Source organism: Anarhichas minor, unplaced genomic scaffold (genome assembly GCF_050575085.1).
Source record: "Anarhichas minor isolate MPS153535 unplaced genomic scaffold, ASM5057508v1 ptg000007l, whole genome shotgun sequence".
Lineage (NCBI taxonomy): Eukaryota > Metazoa > Chordata > Actinopteri > Perciformes > Anarhichadidae > Anarhichas > Anarhichas minor.
The window spans coordinates 3761306-3783948 of NW_027466453.1; the positions used below are offsets into that span (position 1 = coordinate 3761306).

Consider the following 22643-nt stretch of genomic DNA (forward strand, 5'->3'; position numbering starts at 1 on the left):
TGACTAGTGCATATAAGTTGAGGAAATCTCTGACTACACATATACAGAAAATTAAACATTTTTACTGTGGTAATTAAGAGATTTTTTAAAGTAAATGTCCTACATTTGTTCCAAGAAATATCCAATAACTGAATATTTGAAGTGTTTCCTCAATAATTCCAAACAATGGTTAATGTATACAGGTGCATCTCAATGAATTAGAATATCATCGAAAAGTTAATTTATTTCAGTAATTCAATTCAAAAAGTAAAACTCGTATATGATATAGATTCATTACACACAAGGTGATATATTTCGAGTGTTTATTTCTTTTAATGTTGATTATGGCTTACAGCTAATAAAAAACCCAAATTCTGTATCTCAGAAAATTTGAATATTACATAAGACCAATTTAAAAAGGATTTTTTAATACAGAAATGTTGACCTACTGAAAAGTATGTCTATGTACAGTATAAAGTATGCACTCAATACTTGGTCGGGGCACCTTTTGCATGAATTACTGCATCAATGCGGCATGGCACGGAGGCGATGAGACTGTGGCCCTGCTGAGGTGTTATGGAAGCCCAGGTTGCTTTGATAGGGGCCTTCAGCTCATCTGCATTGTTGGGTCTGATGTCTCTCATCTTCCTCTTGACAATACCCCATAGATTCTCTCTGAGGTTTAGGTCATTCAAGAATTTGGTTGAGAATCACAAGGAGTGAACTGCGGCTGGAGTCAGTGCTTGAAGAGCCACCACACACAGACGTATCCAGGACATGGGCTACAACTGTCACATTCCTTGTGTCAAGCTACTCCTGAACCAGAGACGTAAGAAGTGTCTTTCCTGGGCTAAGTTGCCTGAGCTAAGTTACCTGGACTAAGGAGAAAAAGGACTGGACTGTTGCTCAGTGGTCCAAAGTCCTCTTTTCAGATGAAAGTCAATTTTGCATTTAATTTGGAAATCAAGGTCCAGAGTCTGGAGGCAGAGTGGAGAGGCACACAATCCAAGTGTCTTGAGGTCCAGTGTGAAGTTTCCACAGTCAGTGATGATTTGGGGAGCCATGTCATCTGCTGGTGTTGGTCCACTGTGTTTTATCAAGTCCAAAGTCAGTGCAGCCTTCTACCAGGACATTTTAGAGCACTTCATGCTTCCCTCTGCTGACAAGCTTTATGGAGATGCTGATTTCATTTTCCAGCAGGACTTGGCACCTGCCCACACTGCCAAAAGCACCAATACATGGTTTAATGACCACGGTATCACTGTGCTTGATTGGCCAGCAAACTCGCCTGACCTAAACCTCAGAGAGAATCTATGGGGTATTGTCAAGAGGAAGATGAGAGACATCAGACCCAACAATGCAGACGAGCTGAAGTGCATACTGTATACTGTACATGGACATACTTTTCAGTAGGCCAACATTTCTATATTAAAAATCCTTTTTTTTAATCGGTCTTATGTAATATCAAATTTTCTGAGATACAGAATTTGGGGTTTTTATTAGCTGTAAGCCATAGCCTAAACACTCGAAATATATCACACTTTCGATGATATTCTAATTCATTGAGATGCACCTGTATACATCAATCATTGTTTGGAATTGTTGAGGGAATACTTTTTATAACACTTCAAATATTCAGAAATTACCTGTTCCTCGGTACAAATGTATGACATTTACTTTTAAATATCTCTTAATTGGTAGAGTAAAATTGTTTAATTTTCAGTATGGGTGGAGTCAAAGATGTCTTGAACAGATATGCATCAGTCATTATCTGGAATTATTAAGAAAACCCTTTTTATAGCACCTTAAATATTAAGAAATTAACTTTTTGAACGTTCAAAAGAAGGACTTATATTTTGGAAAATCTCTTAATTGGGAAAGTAAAAATATTTGATTCTCAGTATTAGTATAGTTAGAGATGTCATGAACACATATGCACTAGTCATTGTCTGGAATTATAAAGAAAACTATTTTTATAGCATCTCAAATATTCAGTTATTGGATATTTCTTGGAACAAATTAATTAATTAACTTTAAAAAATCTCTTCATTACCACAGTAAAGATTTTTCATTTTCTGTATATGTGTGGTCAGAGATTTCCTCAACTTATATGCATTAGTCATTGTGTGGAATTATTGAGAAAATAGTTTTTATAGCACCTCAAATATTCAGTTATACGTTTTCTCAGTTCAAATGTATGAGTTTTAATTTGAAATATCTTAATTGGGACAGTAAAAATGTCTAATTTTCAGTGTGGGTGGAGTCAACGATGTCCTCAACACATACATATCAGTCATTGTCTGGACTTATTGAGAAAATACTTTTTATTACACTTCAAATATCCATTTATTAGATATTTTCTCGATTCAAATGTATGAGCTTTAATTTGAAATATCTCTTAATTGGTACAGTAAAAATGTCTAATTTTCAGTATGGGTGGAGTCAACGATGTCCTCAACACATACATGTCAGTCATTGTCTGGAATTATTGAGAAAAATATTTTTATAGCACCTTAAATATTGTGATATTACCCATTTTTGTCCTGAACATATATGCATTAGTCATTGTGTGGAATTATTGAGAAAAACATTTTTATAGCACCTTAAACATTTAAAAAATGTGCCATTTGAAGATACAAATTCAGTTCAGAGTTTTTGCTTCGTAAAATATCTTAATTGACCGTCAGTCAGGTATTATTAACTTCCTGCAACCCTCAAATCAAAGAATAAAGACACTTTACGCACAATTTAGGTGTATTTTCCCTTTAACTCAGGAGATGCAGGTAGCATGTTTTATACTGTGAATATAATTCATTTAATCTCATTTCATTATGCAATATGTATACTTTGTTGCCATCTTATTCTGAAAACCGGATGTTCGTCTGTAGAAAACCGGAAGTTGTCTCACGTTAATCTTTCGGCTAACTTTGCAAAGTTCTTCGCTCGCTCCCGATCTGTGCCGTTTACCGTAAGTTTCAGCGTATATGTGCACTACAATTTAAGTGTCTGCTGAATTGACCACGGAGATCTGAGTGTCTGCTGACTTGACCGCAGTCGCAGTTCGAGACTGCCAGAAACGAGCTAAACTTCTCCCTATAAACCAGCTACTTGCGTGCTTCTTACGGCGAGGAGATGCAACGATCCCTAGGTAGCCACGGCTGTGCTCCTTAGACTTCCACTCCAACACTACCAATAAACCCTTAACGAATACCAACGGGAAACAGGTTCTCCAGCCTAAACCAGAGAGGAAGCTCAGAAAACTAAGTTGAACGCGCAGGACAGCCTGCGTTATGTGCCACAGAAGTATAAGTTCGTTCTGGGAATTAAAACAGATGCGCCCAAAATCCACAAACGACCTACAAGTGTCAAAATAAAATTCACAATACTGACAACTTATACTCACGTGTCTCCCTGTAGCTCACTATTCCACCTACAAACTCTGGTCACGTGGTACCAACGCACCAGAGACACGTGGTGTAATCAGTGGAACGTGTCTCTGGTGCGTTTCATTCATACTTCACCTATGCTGCCTGCCAAGGTCCCGACAAAATGTGGACAACTGCGATACTCAGGTTACCTGCAAAACTAAATGGCCACAAAAAGAAAGAAATAATGTGTCACAGCCTTGTGACAAAAACGAGAGACACACTGGTAGACTTAACAAATAAAGTGATTTATTAACCAAAAAGTAGAAGTCAAGACAAGTGGATGGGAGGAGTCAAGTCGGTAGTTGGTGCTTGAAAATTGGTGTTCTGCTATAGAAACAAAGAAAAGACACCATGAACCAGAACAACCGTTATGTGGGTGACACGATGTGTGCCTGCGAACTACTTGTGCTGCTCAAGTTTTTATGCATGATGGGGGACACCGGGCCCAAGTGAGTCCGCCGTTACTGATTACTTCCCCAATCAGGTCTGTTGCCCTGGAGAAAGAAAGCAAAGACACAGCAGAGGAACCAAACAGCGTGGTCGTCACAATAATGTCCTAAAAAAGTCATAGCATTGTATGTCAGTACAACAACACAAAAAAGGACATAGTATAGTATGTCCTAAAATAAAAAAAATCCTATATGTCCGAAAATAAAAATAAAAATCATAGTATAGTATGTCCTAAAAAGTCATGGAAAAGTCACAATATAGTGTGTCATAAAAAAGTAAAAAGAAGACATTGAACCTAAACAGGGGTTACGTCCTCCCCCCATATACAACCACTAGCTACTATCATGTCATCGAAGTTTCTTAAGTCATGATGAAGACCATGAGATGCTGGTTGAAAGCCTTGGAAAGAGCTGGTAAGTGGACCTTGAGTTGAGGATTTTTTTTTCGGTCAAGCCAATGGAAACTAACTAAAATCTGTGTATTCATGATAGAATGTTCATCAATAGTTGCTTAAAGGTGCACGGTCAGCACTGTTGCACTGTTTGGGCTGTGATCACCGTTAGCTGCTAGCTGCCGGCTCAGCCATCGCCATGTTGAGAGCCGGGCGGAGGAAATCACTCAATTAGCACCTTTAATATTTTGGTGGGTCGGTGTCACAGCTTTTTTTTTACCAGAGCCACCTAATGCAGGAAAATACAAAGTTGAAGTCACAACACAAAGGGAGGCTGAGGACAGCGCAGTTTGTATAGAACATTTATTTATTCAGAGCAGATGGCCATAAGATGCAGTCACTGCAAGCACACCACTGTCCAGTCACTAGCGCGCACACACACACACACACACACACTCACACAGGTTTCATACAGTCAATAGCAGAGCAACACAGAACGCACACACTCTCACGCATTCACATACAGTCACCGCAGAGCAGAGGAGACCAGTCTGGTGTCTGTTCAGATAAGCACAGCCGGAAAAACCAAATAAAAACAGCTTGTACTTTTGATGTACTTTTGTTCCACAACACATTTGACCATCTGTGTGTGTTTTTTTTTTTTTCACCATCTGCAGTATTTCACCTTTGTAGCCTGACCCCAATATCCCCACACGCCCAAACACACTTCAAAAATACTGCCTACATCGTGAGAGATGACCAAAATGAGACCTAAGGGCTAAATGCTGCTTTAACGTGACAGGGGCCAGTTCAGAGAGCGGTGTGTGGTTGAAGTCAGTGAGAGAAGTAGAGTTGACCTTTGACCCCCTTACAGCCTCTGGTCAGGGGATTTGCCATGGATTCAATGACGCATAGATTTTAAATACTTGCTTTCTGCTTGGAAATTTCACATAAACATCAGGTTGGAAAAAATGAGCCACATCCCAGATGAGACCAGATGTAAGACAATTCAAATATACACCTACATTTATTGTTTTTAAGTATTTACATGTTTTTAAGTAAATCTACATTTAAAAGTAGTCCAAATGAGTTTATTTCCTTTCTTGCTGAGAGTTAGATGAGAAGATTGATGCCACTCTGGCCATTAGATGTGAAGCTACTGCTAGCAGCTGGTTAGCATAGCTTAGCACAAAGCCTGGAAACGTGAAACTGCTTTCCTGGCTCTGTCCAAAGGTAATGCAAAACCACAACAGTGGTTTTTACAGCGGCTTTTGTATGAATTAAACAAATACTATATATTTTCTGGAGCTAGCTAGCTTATCCTCCGTTTCCAGTCTTTTATATTGATGCTATGCTAAGCTAACCAGCTGTCGGCTGTAGCTTCATATTTACTGTACATGTGTGGTGTCAATCTTCTCATCTTACTCTCAGCTAGAAAGCAAAAGAGCTAATTTTCCAAAATATAGCACCTTTAATGTTCTGACAAAATTGTGAGTGAAGTTGCCAAAATTGGATTAAGTCACTCTCTCATTGTCCAATCAGATGGAGAGGACTTAGTTTTAAAAAGACCAAATGAAAACGGTATGTGTTACTGATTGAATAACAGCACAGAGAGCGGTGGAAAGATGTGACCTGGGTTCTGTTGAGTTCTGATGATTTTATGTTTCAAATATCACATCTCATCTGTGATGGAGGGGGAGGGGAGGGAGGCATATAAACTAAGGGAGCAAAACAGAACGAGAGAGAGATCCTCATACATTGTACATACCCATCTACTGTATTGTACTCAGACCAAAATCACAAAGCAAGGCACATGTTTCAAAGAAAAAAAAGAAAAGCAAACGGAACGTTGCATTTGAAATTATACAAAAATAATAAAACGGAACAAGAATGGCTTGTCATTGCCACAACTGGACACATGTAGGCAGAAGAAAAAAAACAAAAAAACACCAACGCTTCCTGGAAATATCCCAACATGGTATCCTACAACGATTCATCAGCTCGCACCACTTAAGCATGGAGAAGCAAACCGACTCAACACTCAGATTAGACCTGATTACTTTTGAAAAATAGTCTTCAGGATGACACACATCATAAATACATTTCTTTTTTTTTGTTGCAAATATCCATATATATATAATCTCTATGTGATCATCATTTAAATACCACAACTATTCTCTGAATTCTTGGTCATTTATATAAGGAGTGTGGCTGCCATGGGACTGTGGAAAACCTGGATTATTGTTTGAATGGGCCGAGGTGTGAATGGGTTATCAGTGTGACACCTCGCTGGATGCGGTTTCTGGTTTGTTCGGGGACTTAAAGGGGCCCTCCACCAATTCTACACATGTATAAAGGTTCACTTGTCCTGGTGAGTAAATAATAATGATATCATAGTGATGTCATCAGGGTTATTATTGTATAACTGCATTCCAAACTGCGGTCATTGAAAGACATGGCTGTTTACCAGGCAAACAGGGTCTAATGAAAGATACGAGTTGCATTTTGGGAAGTGTAGGATCCAGTTCTGTTGGAGCTTGACCCACACCACGCCCCTTTAATGTGTGATATCATTGGAGTGCCCCTTTAAACCGACACAAACCACCCAGCCTCACAGAGCTTCTTGTTTTATCCCATGTCATGGCAACACACTGCTTAGTCACCATGGCGATGCCGATGAAGAATGGTGAGGGTGATAATGTAGATTGTCATGGCAACGCAGGGTGGGCGGTTAGGAGAGCGTGGGACGATGGACATGGAGAGAGGACGGCTGTCCACTCAGGTGGGAAAAAGGCTTCAGAACCGACTTTTTAGTTTCCTGCTGAAACAACAAACTGAGGGATCCCACACGGGGATTTATAGAAGCTGTGGATAATGTGTTTAGATGCATACAGTGTCCTTAAAGTAGGGATGCAGCAGTATCTGACCTTAATAACTCACTGGTAAGTCGGATGTAAAATCCACAATGAAAGGACTCATGTCATCAGTATTATCACAGACGTCAGTGTTTCCACTATCACTTAGGTTCACTCACTTATTTCGGGCGGCTGACTTGACACGCTGAGGTTTAAGCACAATGTAACCGATGAGCATATTCATAGACTTCAGGAAGAAATGTGAGTGTTGTAATACGTGTTAAAAAGGTTTCTGGAAGGGAAGTCTAAGCTTTGGATCACAGTGAGCACTAATACTGCATCAGTGATCTGTATCAGACCTGAGTCAAAGTATCCGAAGAGAAATAAATTGATGCATCCCTACTTAAAAAACAAATTCATGTTCATGATTTGTTTTTTTGTGTGTTATTGAATTTCAATCAAAGGGTTAATCCATGTTCTGAAGTTTGTTGCTCTGCCCTAGTGTCCTCTGTGATAACAGCAGGTATCAATGATTGGAAACTGTCGAGGGGTCAAGCTGAGTTCATTGGCCCAGCTCTCTCTGGGGACACGTCGCTCTCGCTCTGAGCCCGAGCCGACCTTTGACCCACCCTCCTGACAAAAAAAGAACCTCTTACAACCTCCACCACATCTTGCTAAAAGCTCGCACCCCAAAAAAAACCTGAAGCGACGTCCTAAAAATCCTTCTCTGCAACCTGCTGTAGCTTCTCTCTTTTGACATTTTGCATTGTGCGGGCTCCACTGTGTGTGTGAGCTGGCTGCGCGGGTCATTGTGCTTCTCCTGTGGGTGTGCGTCTATGTCCGGGGGGGGGGGGGGGGGGGGGTGACCATGAGGATGCAGCAGAGTGTGTGAATGCTGTCAGGAAACTGAATTTGATCCTGAAATTCCGACAAGCTCACGTACACGCTGTCTATCTCTCTCTCACTCACACACACACACACACACACACACACACACACACACACACACACACACACACACACACACACACACACACACACACACACACCTCAGGAGCTGAATAGTCTCGTTTTGGTCACGGATTAAAAATCTTTCCACCAAGTCCTTTTACATCGTCACAACACCAGAGGTCACCATTCCACACAGAACCAAGACATCAAACCAAAGAGCTAGAGATTCATATTTATCGGTATATTATATATATTACTGTGCTAATGCAGGACTTTTTTTTTCAGTAGATATAAACTCTCCATGCTTAGAATGTACACATACCACACTATGATTCGTTACACAGTTGGTTTTTCAATCATTATTAGTTTAGTTTATTTGTTCGCCGTCGTAGCTTCAAGAGTCCGAGTGGAGTTCTGAAAAACGTTGTTTGATTGCAGTCTCCTCCGTTTTGTTGCATTTCTTCATCTTGTGATTTTCTTTTTTTTTATCTCTCCACATCATCTGTTTTTGGTCCTTTTTTTTTTTCACCATCTCTCTTTTAGTGTCTCTCTCTTTTGTAAATTCTTCATTCTTGCGCTCTCTCTGCCACATGTCTGTCCGGGCCCGTTGCGCTGCTCCATCATCAGCGAGGGGAGACGAGAGGAAGAGGAGGAGGACGGACAACAGGAGGAGGGAGAAGGGGGGATGAGCACGGCAGAGAGAGAAGGACGAAGAGACGGAGAGAGAGAGACAGAGAGGCTCCTGGTGCAGCGTTGCCGTGGAGACACGCTGACCGGTTTCTGCGGTTACTCCAGCATGGCGTCCAGCTGGTCGGCCAGGTCATCGAACATGCTGCCGATGTCGTCGAGGATGCTCACCGTGGTCTTCTGCTCGGCCACGGAGCTAAAAGCGCACACACACACACACACACACACACACACACACACACACACACACACACACACACACACACACACACAAGCAAAACATTATACCAACCGACTAGCAGATCTAAAGACCATTTGCTAAAACTTAACAAACTAACAAAACATGTTTTACAAATGCCCTTTGATGAACTAACAATCACAGAGTAGTTTGCAAATACAAAATATACCTATTAGTAATGCACAACATATTTATAATGCTTCATAAACAAATATATGTCTTACAAGTACAAAAAATATATCCCAGAAGTACAAAGAGTGGTAAGCCTCTTGGCTCGCGTTTACACACAGCGCTTAAGCATCAATTTGCAAGCGCCTCCAATCTGGGGTGTGTGAACTAGTCGTTTACTGTGAAGTCAGCATCAGTTGTGTCTTGTAGAGCAAATGGAAAGATGGATCGAGCTCGTTCTAGTATCACATGGATTACAGCTGAGGCTGATGGGAATGTCATTAGTTTTGCAGGTATTCAGTCATAAACCAAAGTACCGATGTGATTATGATTAGTATTTGTGAAGTGTATGTGTTTCCGTGTATATAAGACTGTGTGTGTGTGTGTGTGAGCTTACTCCTCCTGCCGCAGTATCTTATCTTCCACAATCTGCAGAGCCGCGGCCAGCGACGCACTCGTCTCCTCCAGCTTCTGATGCACCAACGAATCCATGCCGAAATCCGGCGTCGTAGCGGCGGGCGCCGCCACTCCGCCTCCCGCCATCCCGCTGTCAACCGACACCCCCCCAATCGAGGAGCGGGGGGGCTTGACAGGTGGCGGGGTCGGGCTGGGGGTGGCGGGAGTCTGGGGCGTCTGCGGCGTGGTGGGGGTCTGCGGGGTGTGAGGGCTCTGGGGAGACGGGCTCAGCGGCTTGGCGTTCGGCGGGCCGGGGATGTTGGATGGAGGGAAGCAGGGAGGTGAGCTGGTCTGTCGGGCCACCGCAGGGTGCTGTTTGACCGGGGCAGGGCTCGTGGAGGAGGGGCTGGTCATGGAGTGGATGAGCTTGGCCGGTTTGGGTGCTGTGGGCGGGGGCGCTGGTTTTGGCGAGACAGGTGGAGGGATCTTCTTTCCTTCCACTACAGAAAATGGAGAGACAGGAAAGAAAATGGCAGAATTGATCGCTGACTGGCATATGTATCCTGAAATATCACCTTTTTGACAGCTTTTCACGTCTCGTACCCTCTAGTTAGTTGTAGTTTAGTAATCTCGGTAGTGACAGCATGGCACTAGAGGTCAGTGTGCTTCAACCAAAGACCTTTTCAGATGGTCCAGCAACGTCTGAAACCCATCCTCCAGACCTTTCTGACATTGTGTGTACAAGCAAGCGCAACGCTATCAACGCCTTTGAGGAGAGACTGAAAGTTTGTACCGTCTCTATGACGGCAGCCTTTCACTCTGTCCTCAAGTGTAGCTGTTCAGAACTGCAAAAAAACACTTTTGTCTTCAAACGTGGTTGGACAACACAATGTACGAATTCTTTCGTTGCTCGCATAAGGACACCTTTACAGGCTGGGGTACCATAGAGGCGTCTCTATTGCCTCAACAAAGAGCTTTTCGATCGGTGTCTGAAACCTCCTTCCCCTTTCAAATTTGAATTTAGGGTGAGTAGGTTGCGTCTAACAACTGTTAAAAGTCAGAAACCACCAATCCGCCAATCATGCTTATCAGTACATCGATCGGCCGGGTGTGTCGAAGCACCGCTACTCCTTCTGTCACTTCCCTGTGAACACCCGAATGCCTTTTGTTTGCTAACATGGTCGGATGGCAAATCCCAAACAAGTTTGTTTCAACCATACTGACACTTTTACTTTGTTAGCTTTAAGGCGTCAAACAAAGTGCTTATCAAACAGCATGTAACACTTCCTCGCCTAAACCTTTCCGCCGTTGGAATGGAGAGGCTTGTGCAACTTTCTGTAACCTACAGTTTGTACAATTTATCTTGTCCAGCCCCTTTTTATTACGTCCCACCTTCCACTGTGGCCAATTCGGAACAGCCATAAACGCCAAGAGGTTGATTTTACTACAAAGCAACAGATTTTTTGGACCATTGAAGAACCCTAAATCCATCCTCACCCCCAACTGACAAAAAAACACACAATCATATCATTTGAGTACCTGGGCTTCCAGGCGTCCCAGGGCCAGGCAGAGGGACTCTCTTGTTGGAGACAGGCTGTGGTGGAGTCTGTGGGCCTGCCTGTCTCTTTATCTGTGCCACGACGGGCTTCGGGGAGACCGGAGGCTTCGGTTTTCTCACGGGACCTCCTTCATTTGCCACTGGAGCTCCTTGGTCCACACTGTCCCTGCGGGGCGCAGCAGCCACTTGCGGTTGAGGTTGAGGTTGCGGCTGCGGCTGCGGCTGCTCGGTCACTCCGGTATCGGACGGCGGGCGGCGTTTCATTGTGGCCGTGCCGTTCTGGTAGGGCACCGGTTGCGTGGTGTTCGGCTGCCCGGTCCCCAACGGCTCTCCATTGGCGGTCATGTCGGCGTAGCCCTCGGGCTCCTTGTCGCGACTCTTGGGCCGCCGCTTGACGGTGGACGATTCCTGGAGGGTGAAGTCGGATCCGTTGGGGTGGGGCTTGGAGCTGCGGGCCCGTCGCTTAAAGGTCGCCGTGGCCTCGACCCTGGAGATGTCCTCCTGCGTGTAACCCCCGTCTCCCTGAGGACCCTCGCCGTCACCCTGCAGACAAACACAAAATACACACTAACGGAAAATTCATATATTCGTGACAAGAGGTAATTTTTGCACAAACAGTCAAAAACATTGACAGAGATAAATGGATAACACAAATAAAGCTTACAGAACACAGAAGCTTCAGTATGGATTTGTAATACATCAAAGCACATTTAACTTTAGCACGTCACATTAGATAGATAGATAGATAGATAGATAGATAGATAGATAGATAGATAGACAAACATATATATAGATAGCTACCTGTCCTTCTCCTTCTCCTCGACTCTGCCGGCGGATGGTCAGGCTTCCCTCATCTGCGAACGGCAGGTTCTCCAACGAGCTGCCACTGCCTCCCGAGCTGGGGTGGGGGGAGGACGGAGGGTTGGGGGAGGAAGAATTTTCAGGAAGAGGGGGGTTTTCAGGCTGGATGGAGGGATCCGGGAAAGCAGAGGGAGTTGGTTGCTCGCGCCTGGCAGCCGCCACCAGCTCGCTGACCGGGCCACTGATGGTCCGCCGTCGGTTCACCACTTCACCGTCCAGACCGATGGCATCGCGTGTTTTCCCCACCTGGTGAACACACAGACATACAATTGGTCGATCATGCTTTAGTTCATTAACTGCCTAAAATAAATACATTTTAGAGTGAATGAACGCCTGGATTTTCTAAAAATACCTGCAGGAAATTCTTTTGCAGTGCCATGCCTTTGGCTCCACCTCCGATGGAAGACATCTCCAACATGGCGGCGATGCTCCTCACGCTACCCACGCTACTCACGCTGCTCTTCTCCACCTCAACCGCCTCCACGGACATCCCCAGGTCGCTGGCCCGTCGCTGTTGGTGGTAAGGCACGTCCAGCATCCCCCCCGTGGTAGTGAGCTCGTGCGGCTGCGCGTTGGCCTCCGTCAGGTTGGAGTTGGAGATGGCGGAGCTGGAGCGTTTGGGCGGCGGTGGGGGCGGGCCTTTCTTCTTCTGACGCAGGGAGAAGGGCTGAATCTGGTTGCGGTTGATGGTCTTGTCCTGGTTGCGCACGGAGTGGCTACGGCTGACGCGGTGGGTCACCGTCGCGTATTTGACTCTGTCCCCTCTGGCGACGGCAGAGCCCTGACTTACCACCACTTCTGCCTCTCCCTCTCCTCCTCCCTCTCGTTTCTCACCTCCTTCTGCCCTCTCGTCGCATTCACCGTCCGAGGCGGCGTATCGGTTGAGGCTGTGGGCGCGTTTCTTCTGGAGCGCTGAAGACTCTTCCTCTTCCCCTTCTCCCTCAGCCAGCTCAGCCTCCGGTGGGAGGCAGAGTAGAGGGACCTGTGGTTGTTGGTTCTCCCTCACCTCAGTGACCTGCGTCTGCGGATGGTGCTCGGGGTGTGCCTGGTGCTGCGGCAGGACTTGAGGCTGCTGTTGTTGCTGGGGCGGAAACTGGGTACACAGCGGTCCGCGTTGGGTTGGAGACTGAGGGTGGGAGCGCGGTGACTGAGGCCTCTCCCCCTGGATGAACTGGGGGCACGGCTTGTGTTTGGCCTGCGGGGAAGCTGTGCTCTGGACGGAGGAGGCGGAGGCGGAGGAGGAGGAAGATGAGGTTCTAGTCTTGGTAGGAGTGTGAGGGGGCGTGTAGGGAGGCGCAGGCATCGAATGGGAGTGGGAGTGACGGTGTTTGCCTTGGGAGGAGACACTGCCTCTGTGGGAGGAGGTGCTTCCCTGGCTGCTCTGCTGCCTCATAGTCCGTGCCTCCTTCTTAGGTGGCCCAGTACCTCCTCCCCCTCCCCCTCCTCCTGTCATCACCTCATTGTGGTCTTTGCTGCGTGTTCGCTGAGCTTTGACCTCCTGACCTGGCTGGGTCATGGCGCTCTGTAGCTCGGTGCTCAACTCACTGTCCTGGAAAGTGCTCATCTTTGGAGACATGACCTCTGAGAAAAACAGAAAGTAAGCCTTGAAATTGATCAACTGGATCAGAATTAATATAAATAAATAAATTAAAATAGGACAGGAGGTTATGACTGTACTGTTAGAGAAATAATAAACTATTTGACCACGGAGAGATCTCAATCCACGGAAACGTCCATCATTTTTAGACAATCGTCTCGTCTGTTAGCTCACCGTCTAGAGGTGGACCGTCCATCGATATGACTTCCTGCTGCTGTGTGATTGGCGGGGGCACCTTTCTGAGGGAGCCCCGCCCGTCTGAGCTGTGCTGCATTTCGGCCAGCCGCTTCACCGCCAGCATCAGCTTCTTCTGGTGGCCTAAAACATTGTAAGATTGAACAATTACAATTCCTGTTTAATTAAGTTAACTTTTTTAAAGGTAACTATAAATATGAAGTTTTAATCAAAATAAATCACATTTTCTATTACAATTTGCATTAATATTAAATAAAGGTAGATCTTTCCTCAAATGTGAAAATGGGCTACAACTATGAAGCCCCTGAAAACCAAATATGGTTAAAGGTAATCTGACAAGTCATATATTTGATCACGTCAAATTATATTTTAAAGCTTTATACTTTACTTTTCATTGGCAATTTTTTTCCACCAAAATGTTCCTATTTTCTGATTTTGCCACTCATTCAATCATTTATCTATTCCTTATTTTCCCACATAACATTTCCATTTTCACAGTCAGCAGTCGAGAGGACTGTGTGGCTAGCTAGCTTAATTACAAACACCTGTGGCTAAACACACTGAGCAGCAGCCTAGCTACCAAGCTGAAACTATTTTTGTTATAAAACTAAACCAGCCTGTTAATCAATGTTAATCATCTACATACTGCTGTAGCACTGCTGTATAAACTGTAACAGTAGTTAACGCATTTTAGCCAGCAAGCTAACGCTTACAAACACTGAGCTAGCTAACGCTACTTGAAAGTTCACGCTTCTTTCTTCATTACTTTATAGATAAATGATTGAATGTAGTTAAGTAGTTAAGCTCTTTTTTTTTTACCAACTGCAGGTTGAAAGAAAAGTATATCAGTTTTATTTTTGAATTGTCCCATAAACTTTTACCACATTTGGTCAGTTTCAGGGCTCCATTTACAATACGTCTACGCCACACTGGGATTATTTACAACACATTTTGTTAATGTGTTATAGGGCAGCTTGTCTCCTTAGAACATGTAACACATAGAAATGCTGGCCACAGATCCAACCCTGGGCTCAATAAGCTTGCAAGGACCTAGCATAAACTGCTGTACTTGGAGCTGAATTCCAGTGCATTGAAGGGGATACTTTAGCCATCATGGTGGTCATATGTTATGATGTAGAAAAAATGTATATATATATATTGAATATCTGTATGTTTACCCAGTTTGCTGATGCCTATTTCCTGCAGGTCCTCCCAGGTGATGTCAGTGATGAACTCGATGTTCTCGTAACCGTTCTGCACCAACACCTGGTGGTACTGGCTTAGACCAATAGCAGACAGCCACTCTCCGAGACTGGCCTACAGGAACACCAAGAACATGGCAGCTCATCGGGCTGGTCGGCACTACAGCTGGTAACGTAACATCTAACTGGTTACCAAGCTATGGCGGTGGTGTGTGTGTGTGTGTGTGTGTGTGTGTTGAATTGTACTCACAGGTTTCTGGTCAGGCAGCCACTCGGTGAGACTTAGTTTGTTAATCTCGGATGTCATCTTCTTTCTGTGACCTGGTTTAGTTATTCCAATAGCTGTCAGATCCTACACACACACACACACACACACACACACACACACAGACACACACAGACACAGACACACACACACACACACACACACACACGTAAGACACAGTGATTGCATGTTCAGGCTTTTTTTCTCCACAAAGGGAATTCAAATTTCCCCAAGACTCCAGCAGTCTCTCTCTTTCACTCACACACACTATCTCTCTCTCACACACACACACACACACAAACACACACACACGCACAGAGGAAAACTTGCAACACAAAGAAACAAGTGACAGCGTGACATCTGATGAAAGCTTCTGCCAGTTGAGAATAGAGCAGAAATGTAAATGTCTCAAAAATCATAAGAAAAGCAAAGGAAAGCAAAAAGCAAATGTCTGCAGTGAAAAGGACGCAAAGAATCAGATTCTCCGAGATATCATTTATATTCAACTTCTGTGGTAAGCGAACAAGCTCGTGTTTACACACAAACTAAAGTGTGTTAAAGTGATGGTGTGTTGACATATTTGGAACCTTATAGTTAACAAATACAGTGCATCATCCTGTCATTGTCTGTTTACTTTTGTTTCTGTGTATTTCAGTGGTAGTTGTGGTGGACACACGAGAACACACTTTAACAAACACACATGAACAATCACGACAATCACCCCAACACAAACACACACAAACACATTTGCATAACTCATACATTATATGCAGGTGTGACCCAATCATACAGTAGAATAGGCCAGAATACTACGATATATCTCTGACGACAAAACCCATTTAAAGTCAGCTCAGCTCTGAGCCATCCAGCATGCACAGTGTACGTACATACACAAATAATTTATGTGTGCTATAAATTATTTGTATGTAGGTGAGAGCATCGGTCTACTTCCTCAGAACAGGCAGCAGCAGCAGTGTTGAAGGTGATGGGAGGGTCAGGAGGTTGTGTGGATATATTGAGCTTATTTTCAATTATTGATTCTTTTATTCAATTTCCCCTTTTTTTAGCTCCAGTTTGTGATTCTGACTGGTACACGATGTATTTATAAGAAACGTGCCTGGTGAACATATGATGCAGTTCAGTAAAAGTATCACTAGGTTGATGCAATATAACAATGCGAACATAATATTTATATTATATAAATATTATACTTCTTTATGTGTAGTTTAAAGGGGTACTCCAGTGATTTAGAATTATTTCATTGAGTTGGGGGTGTCAAATAAAATAGTCAAAATCAAAGCAGCAGAGGCCGAGATATCCTGACTTTTGGTCCCTAGTATGGGTCTCAAGCCTAACCCAAGACGACCCTGATGACATCATATCTGCCTTTCATAAGTGAATTCTGGGAAAACTCGGACGGTGTAGCATAAGGTCCTGGTCAGCCAGAGAGCGTTTTAGCAGCCTTGGGAGGCTTTCTGTGTGCTTTGCGCATAAAGTAGTGTTTTTTTCCTCATTGTAGTACATGAGATTTCGGCGAAGTGGTGTTCATTAATTGAAACTGTATTATTAACAATTAGGTAGCCTAGTTCATGGTTTGTGTTGGTTTATATTACTTTCGTATATTATGCAAATTGTTAGGATTCCAGTCTGAGGTCACTGGAAATGTACCCTTTTTAAAGGAATAGTTTTGGAAAAAACGCTATATTTGCTTTCTCACGAGCGAGTTAGATGACGCGTTTGATACCACTCTCATGCCTGGATGGTAAATATTAGGCTAGCGGCAGCAGCCAGTAGCGTAGCTTACTACAAAGACTGCAAACTGGGGGAACCAGCTAGTCTTTGTGCTAAGCTAAGCTAACAGTCTGCTGGCGGTAGCTTAAAATTTACCAGACAGAAATACAGAGTTTGAATATAATTCATTCACATGTTGAATATAGTCATAGGCATGGGCAGGGGGCAGGGAGAGTACAGCTGAGTGCAGTTTAGTTGAGTGGTCTAATAGTGCTCCTTTGAGGATTCTTAAAGGGAAATGGCATACATGCATGTGGAAAACATCAAGGACAGCACAAATCAAAGTCGTGCAGACTCGTTTCCATTGTGGTCCTTGGAGGTGCCTGTGACCTCTCTGGGGTTCGGGTGGGGGGGTGGGGGGGATCAGGGGGGTTCGGGTGCCTTACCTCCGGAGTCATTCGGCTAATGGTGGGCAAGTCATACCCAGCGCCCAGGAAGTTTGGAGCGTAGACCTGCAGCTGAAAGTCGCTCAGCCATTGGACAACGGCCTCTGAGCTCTACGGGAGAGAAGACAGGGGGGAATGCTGTCACTGGCTCCGTGTCAGCTTCTTCAACGGCCACTTTTCTCTCAGCAGGGGGCCAAGTAGGGCCAAACAAGGGGCCACAATAGATACTGTAGTAAGGGACTGTCCACCATGTCTGTCAGTACATCTTTACTATTGTCAAAAAGACAAATTCGTATACATTTACGGATGATTATAATGATTTATTGGCCTCAAAATCCGGCTGACTTTTAGCCCTGGTTAGCCCTAGTTGGCCCTGTAGGGAAAACCAGGCTAAAGTTAGGAGGGAGAAAGGCCCGGCCTTTAGTTTCTCAAATGCTACAGGAAGAGCTACAGATTAGCAGTGGGCATTTGACACTTTACAGCTGGAAAACGCTGAAAACGCTCTATTGCATTAGTGTGGTGATAACTCGGAAATAAATGTAATATATATATATATTTATCACTTACGCACACACACTCATTGTTCTCACACATGTCCCCACGAGAACTCTCTTTCCTCAAATATTCTCACACAACAGGGATTTCCAGTTCGTTAGATGTTGGGCCAAAAAGTTGAACCAGCTGAGACGAGGCTAACAACAAAAGCTCAGGTGTTGATGGCTAAACATGTAGCTGAAATAAAAAAAACATTCAGGAAATATGGGCATATAAATACTAAAAATATACCACCTAATATACCACATTCCCTAAATAATAAGCTACATTGCTAATGATGCTTACCTAATTACTCTGGATGATTATATTCATAGATGTGCTTTAGGATGAGGATTCTACAGCTGCTTTATTTATATAGCTGGTTGTTGTTTAATGGTAATGTTACAATCCAGGCACCTGGAGCTGGTTGCTCCGGCTTCTTTAAGTTGCTGATTTGCTGCAATGTCCTGCTCTTAAAGCTGATGGGCGACAGCAGGAGAGCTACAGGACCGGGTGGAACTGTTAAAACCACTGCACGACTTCTCACCCTGGTCCTCCTTTAAAGTCCGGCACCCCTTCTGTCTTTCTCCATCTCCTCTTCCTCATAATTCCCCAAGACCCTCCTCTTCCTCCTCCACACTGTTCCCTCAAAGCTGATTGTTTTTCCTCGCTGAACCACCGTTCATCGTCTTCACCCTACCGTGGCACACGTTACGGGTGCTGAGGAATCGGGACTCTAGCTAACAGATGGCCACGAGAACATGGCTTACATGGCAGCACACACTCACACTGACACACACACTGTAGGCAAGCGATGCACACACACAACCACCAAGACCACCTGTTATTTAAATATGCTCATAGTCGGTTTATCATGCTTTATAATTATTAGAAAATGAAGACATGAACTTAAATGTGGGCCCACACACATATAGAAACACACACGCGCGCACACACACACACACACACACACACACACACACACACACACTCTACAGTAAATAACAGTTTACTGTACATGGTGTAAGCTTGGATTTCACACTTCTTGTGCCGAGCTAGTCCACCCACGGCATGCATGCTGCTGGGCACCTGCCAGCACACACACACACACACACACACACACACACATACACCGATATCTTGCCTGAGGCGCAGCTAGCGAGCATCAATTGAGAGACATTTGTCTCTGCAACAGAAGAAGAAAAATACCGCAATGGAAGAGGCAGAAGCTGCAACTAAAAGGAGTGAATAACGATGGATAGCAGGGAGCAGATAAACAAGAGAAGGACAGGATTCTCTCGCTCACACACACACACACACACACACACACACACAAGATTCCTCGTTCCAGGACCCAAACAAGATCAAACCGAAGATCTTCCACTCACACACTCACCGTGTCATGGCTGCATCCGAACACTCGCAGCACGGACGAGGCCAGTTGCGAGAGAAACCGCTGGGACATCTTGGTGTGTGTAAATATATATAGTCTGTGTGTGTGTGAGTGTGTGTGTGGAGGAGAGAGAGGGTTGTGGTTGAGGTGACTGAGGAGCTACATTCTCATCACGGACATTGATGGTGTCTGTATGTGACTCGCTTGCGTTTTGAATGAAAGTGGGAGAGAGGACTGAGTCTGCGGAGACTCCGGGACTGTCCTACCTTCCCCTCGCCTTGCCCCTCCCCCTTCCTGGTCACCACGGCGTCGTAAGGAGGCGCCTCGTGCAGCGGACAGCCCGATTGGCTCGATGTCCGAGAGGAGCTGGCGGAGCCTGCTGGGAGAAACACCATTGGCCAGTTAACAAAAAAAGCTGTCGCCCTGTCGCTGTAAACTTCCTGGCCGATCAACAGATGAGTTGACTCCGCCAGCCTGACCTCTACTCTTCTCCACCGATCGATTTCTGCTCAATCTCCCTCATTGCTTTGAAAGGGAGCCAATCACATCCTTGCTCTCCAAGATATAACAAACCTTCTTAACAAATCGCACCATGCTACACTTCCTCCTACATCCCCTGCCTTGGCCATCTGTCTGTTTAACCAGCCAAGATCTGTGTGTGTGTGTGTGTGTGTAGAAGTGATATTAAGACATTTTTTCAAAAGATCAGTGGTTTATGACTTTCTCCCTGGTTATAATCTTCTTTTTTTTCTTAAAACATCCCCACGTTCTCACCAGCTTCATAACACCAAGGCTGGTTACTGTGAATTAAAGTCATACAGAGTTACATCTAAAATCCTTCTGTAATTACAGTGACACAGTAACAGGGTTTAAGAAGGACCCCCCCCTCCCCCGAGCTGACCCCTGTCCTACCTGCAGGCTGGTCCACAGACTTGGACTGCTCCAGCAGATGCTCCTTGGCTTTGGCAGACTGGGACAAGACTGTGGCCAGAAGCTGCAAGTGCACAAGAACACAAACGCGTCCACGTGAACAGGCATCCAGCAACTTGTATAAGAAGTTGAGGTAGTCTTTACTGTGACGTAACCCATTGGTTTGTGGACTATGCTTTTAAAGCCTCGAGTTTTGGCCATCGCCATCTGTTTTTTTTTTACAACCAAGTAACACAAGAGGGTGGAGCTAAATACAATCAAACACTGAATAAGACATTTTTAGGCTAATAGAAGCAGCAATTTTTTTTTTTTTCATTTGTTTTATCCTGTAAGTTGGTGTAACATGTTAAGCTTGAATTGCTTCTTGGGGCTGCACATAGACGAACATGCACAGGGGTGGTTTCTTTTATACCGTCTGCTCGTTTGGTGCTGGGCAGTGGATTTACCCGAGGCTTATCAATGAAAATAGCTGCCTGCTGCTGTTGGAAACAGGGCTGGTGGGAGCGTCAAAAGTGAATCAAAGCATTAAAGTTTTGGGTTGTAACCAAAACAATGAGCTGAATGATGCTAAAATGCTCTATAGAGTTGGGAGGAACTGCAGAGATGGAGGATAATTCTATATAGGTTTATCACTACAAGTTCCATGACCATGTTCACATTACATATTGTCATTTCAGCCATTGTTAATGCAAAAACGTGTCATTTTTTCTTTCTTTCATACACACTGGAAAATGATCATCAGAATAGTTTATTCAACTGTAAATCATAAAATACCATTATAAATAATCTAGTGCTCATATACTCCTAATGAATTACAGTAATACCATTACACAAGAATGTACCCTGAGCAGGAAAAACAAGTTAATTGGTTGGGTTCTTTTTTGCATTCTCATTAAGAAACAAACAAAATGCCAATTCTAAAACTTCATCTTCTCACATAAGATCGATCTTTGCAGGAAAGTCTGTCTGGAAATAAAAGACGTGACGTTTGCCGTCTATCGCTGCATTAATCACATTTAAACCTCGGTTCTGAGGCTTCCACTGCGAGCACTGCGATAAAAACCTGACTGGCGCTGATGAGGAGCGAGTGCAGTGAGACGCGGAGAAGACAGATGCTACCCCTCAGTCTGGGCCGCAATCAGGTCTAATGTTGCTGTGTGTGGATGTTTTAGGCGGCTTAAAAGTGTCTCACTTGCAGTTTCTTTAACAGGACGCTCGCTGGAAATGTGTGACATGTGCAGCTGGCTGCTTTTAAGAGTAAATAAGCAACTTGAGAGACATCTTCAGGCTAAGAACACATGCAGAACAATGCCTCTAAATATGTATGTCAGTGTACCTGTGAGTGTGTTAATATCTTTAAAGAGGAACGACTCGACTCGATTCACAAGTGAAAGAAGTGAATCACAAATCCCGCTTCTTTGTGGTGCGTGCGCAGTTGTGCATACGAACCGGGCTAGTCCTCCGGAAAGGCTCTCATTCAGCGCCACAGTCACTCAGTTTCGGAATAAAAGTCGGAAAAAACAATAGTCCATTTGGAATAAAATCGGGGGAGGGCGGGAGTTGTGTGTAAGCCGAAAGAGTCGTTCATGAGTCGGTTTGCTGGTGGCGGGTGAACGACCGACTCTCTACACTAGTAATTCACTTGGAAAAGGAAAAACTCCCCCCAAAAGAGAACCCCTTTAACAGGGAAAAGAAGGAAGAGACAGAACAACGTGATAGAACAAATAGCGTGCAAGTTGAACAATAAATCTCGTACTTTTCTCCAGGAAAGTTCCTTGGAAAGTATTTAGAAATGAAGGAGCTGTAAAATAAACCTTGACATCGTTTTTCGGCAGGTTATAAAAACGTCTAAATTCTGAATTTCCCAGCAGCCTCTTTGTCACTGCTGATATTGTTCTTTTTGGTCAAGCTTTCTTTGTTTGTGATTATATGCAGCTCGTGGAATATTACATAAATGCACTTACAAAACAAAGCAGTGCATACACACAAAGTTGTGTGCGGCTACATTTTGTGTGTTGGTGTGTGTGTGTGTGTGTATTCCGTACCTTAACCCCCTCAGCCTGCGCATGGAGGGTGTGCCCGCCACTGCCGGCACTCTGACCGCTGCCCGACGACCTCACGCTGGTCACACTGCCAGAACTACCCAAACTGCAGCGGTCTCCACCTGCAACACACACACGCACGCACACGCACACACAAACACACACACACACACACCCACACACGTGCATTCACACACGCATGCAATCGCCCAAACGATATGTATAGATTTTGTGCATACAGACGCACACATGCAACAAACAAATGGATGCACACAGTTGCCAACACACACACACACACACACACACACACACACACACACACACACACATTGAGTGGTTTAGCTGA

At 44.4% G+C, this 22643-nt stretch overlaps 1 protein-coding gene across 1 annotated transcript in view; it reads right to left on the reverse strand.

The window, feature by feature from the left end:
- Nucleotides 1-8194: 8194 nt before the first annotated feature.
- caskin1 (CASK interacting protein 1) overlaps nt 8195-22643 on the reverse strand; it is an 89043-nt gene continuing 74594 nt past the window's right edge. Inside the window, exons 13-24 of the mRNA XM_076080036.1 lie at nt 22301-22419; nt 20238-20319; nt 19592-19704; nt 17399-17509; nt 15207-15308; nt 14933-15071; nt 13734-13877; nt 12315-13543; nt 11903-12208; nt 11083-11668; nt 9545-10043; nt 8195-8937 (exon numbers count right to left, since the gene is read on the reverse strand). Coding sequence (XP_075936151.1) covers nt 8841-8937; nt 9545-10043; nt 11083-11668; nt 11903-12208; nt 12315-13543; nt 13734-13877; nt 14933-15071; nt 15207-15308; nt 17399-17509; nt 19592-19704; nt 20238-20319; nt 22301-22419 — 3527 coding nt within the window. The 3' untranslated portion in view covers nt 8195-8840. The remainder of the gene's footprint in view (nt 8938-9544; nt 10044-11082; nt 11669-11902; nt 12209-12314; nt 13544-13733; nt 13878-14932; nt 15072-15206; nt 15309-17398; nt 17510-19591; nt 19705-20237; nt 20320-22300; nt 22420-22643) is intronic.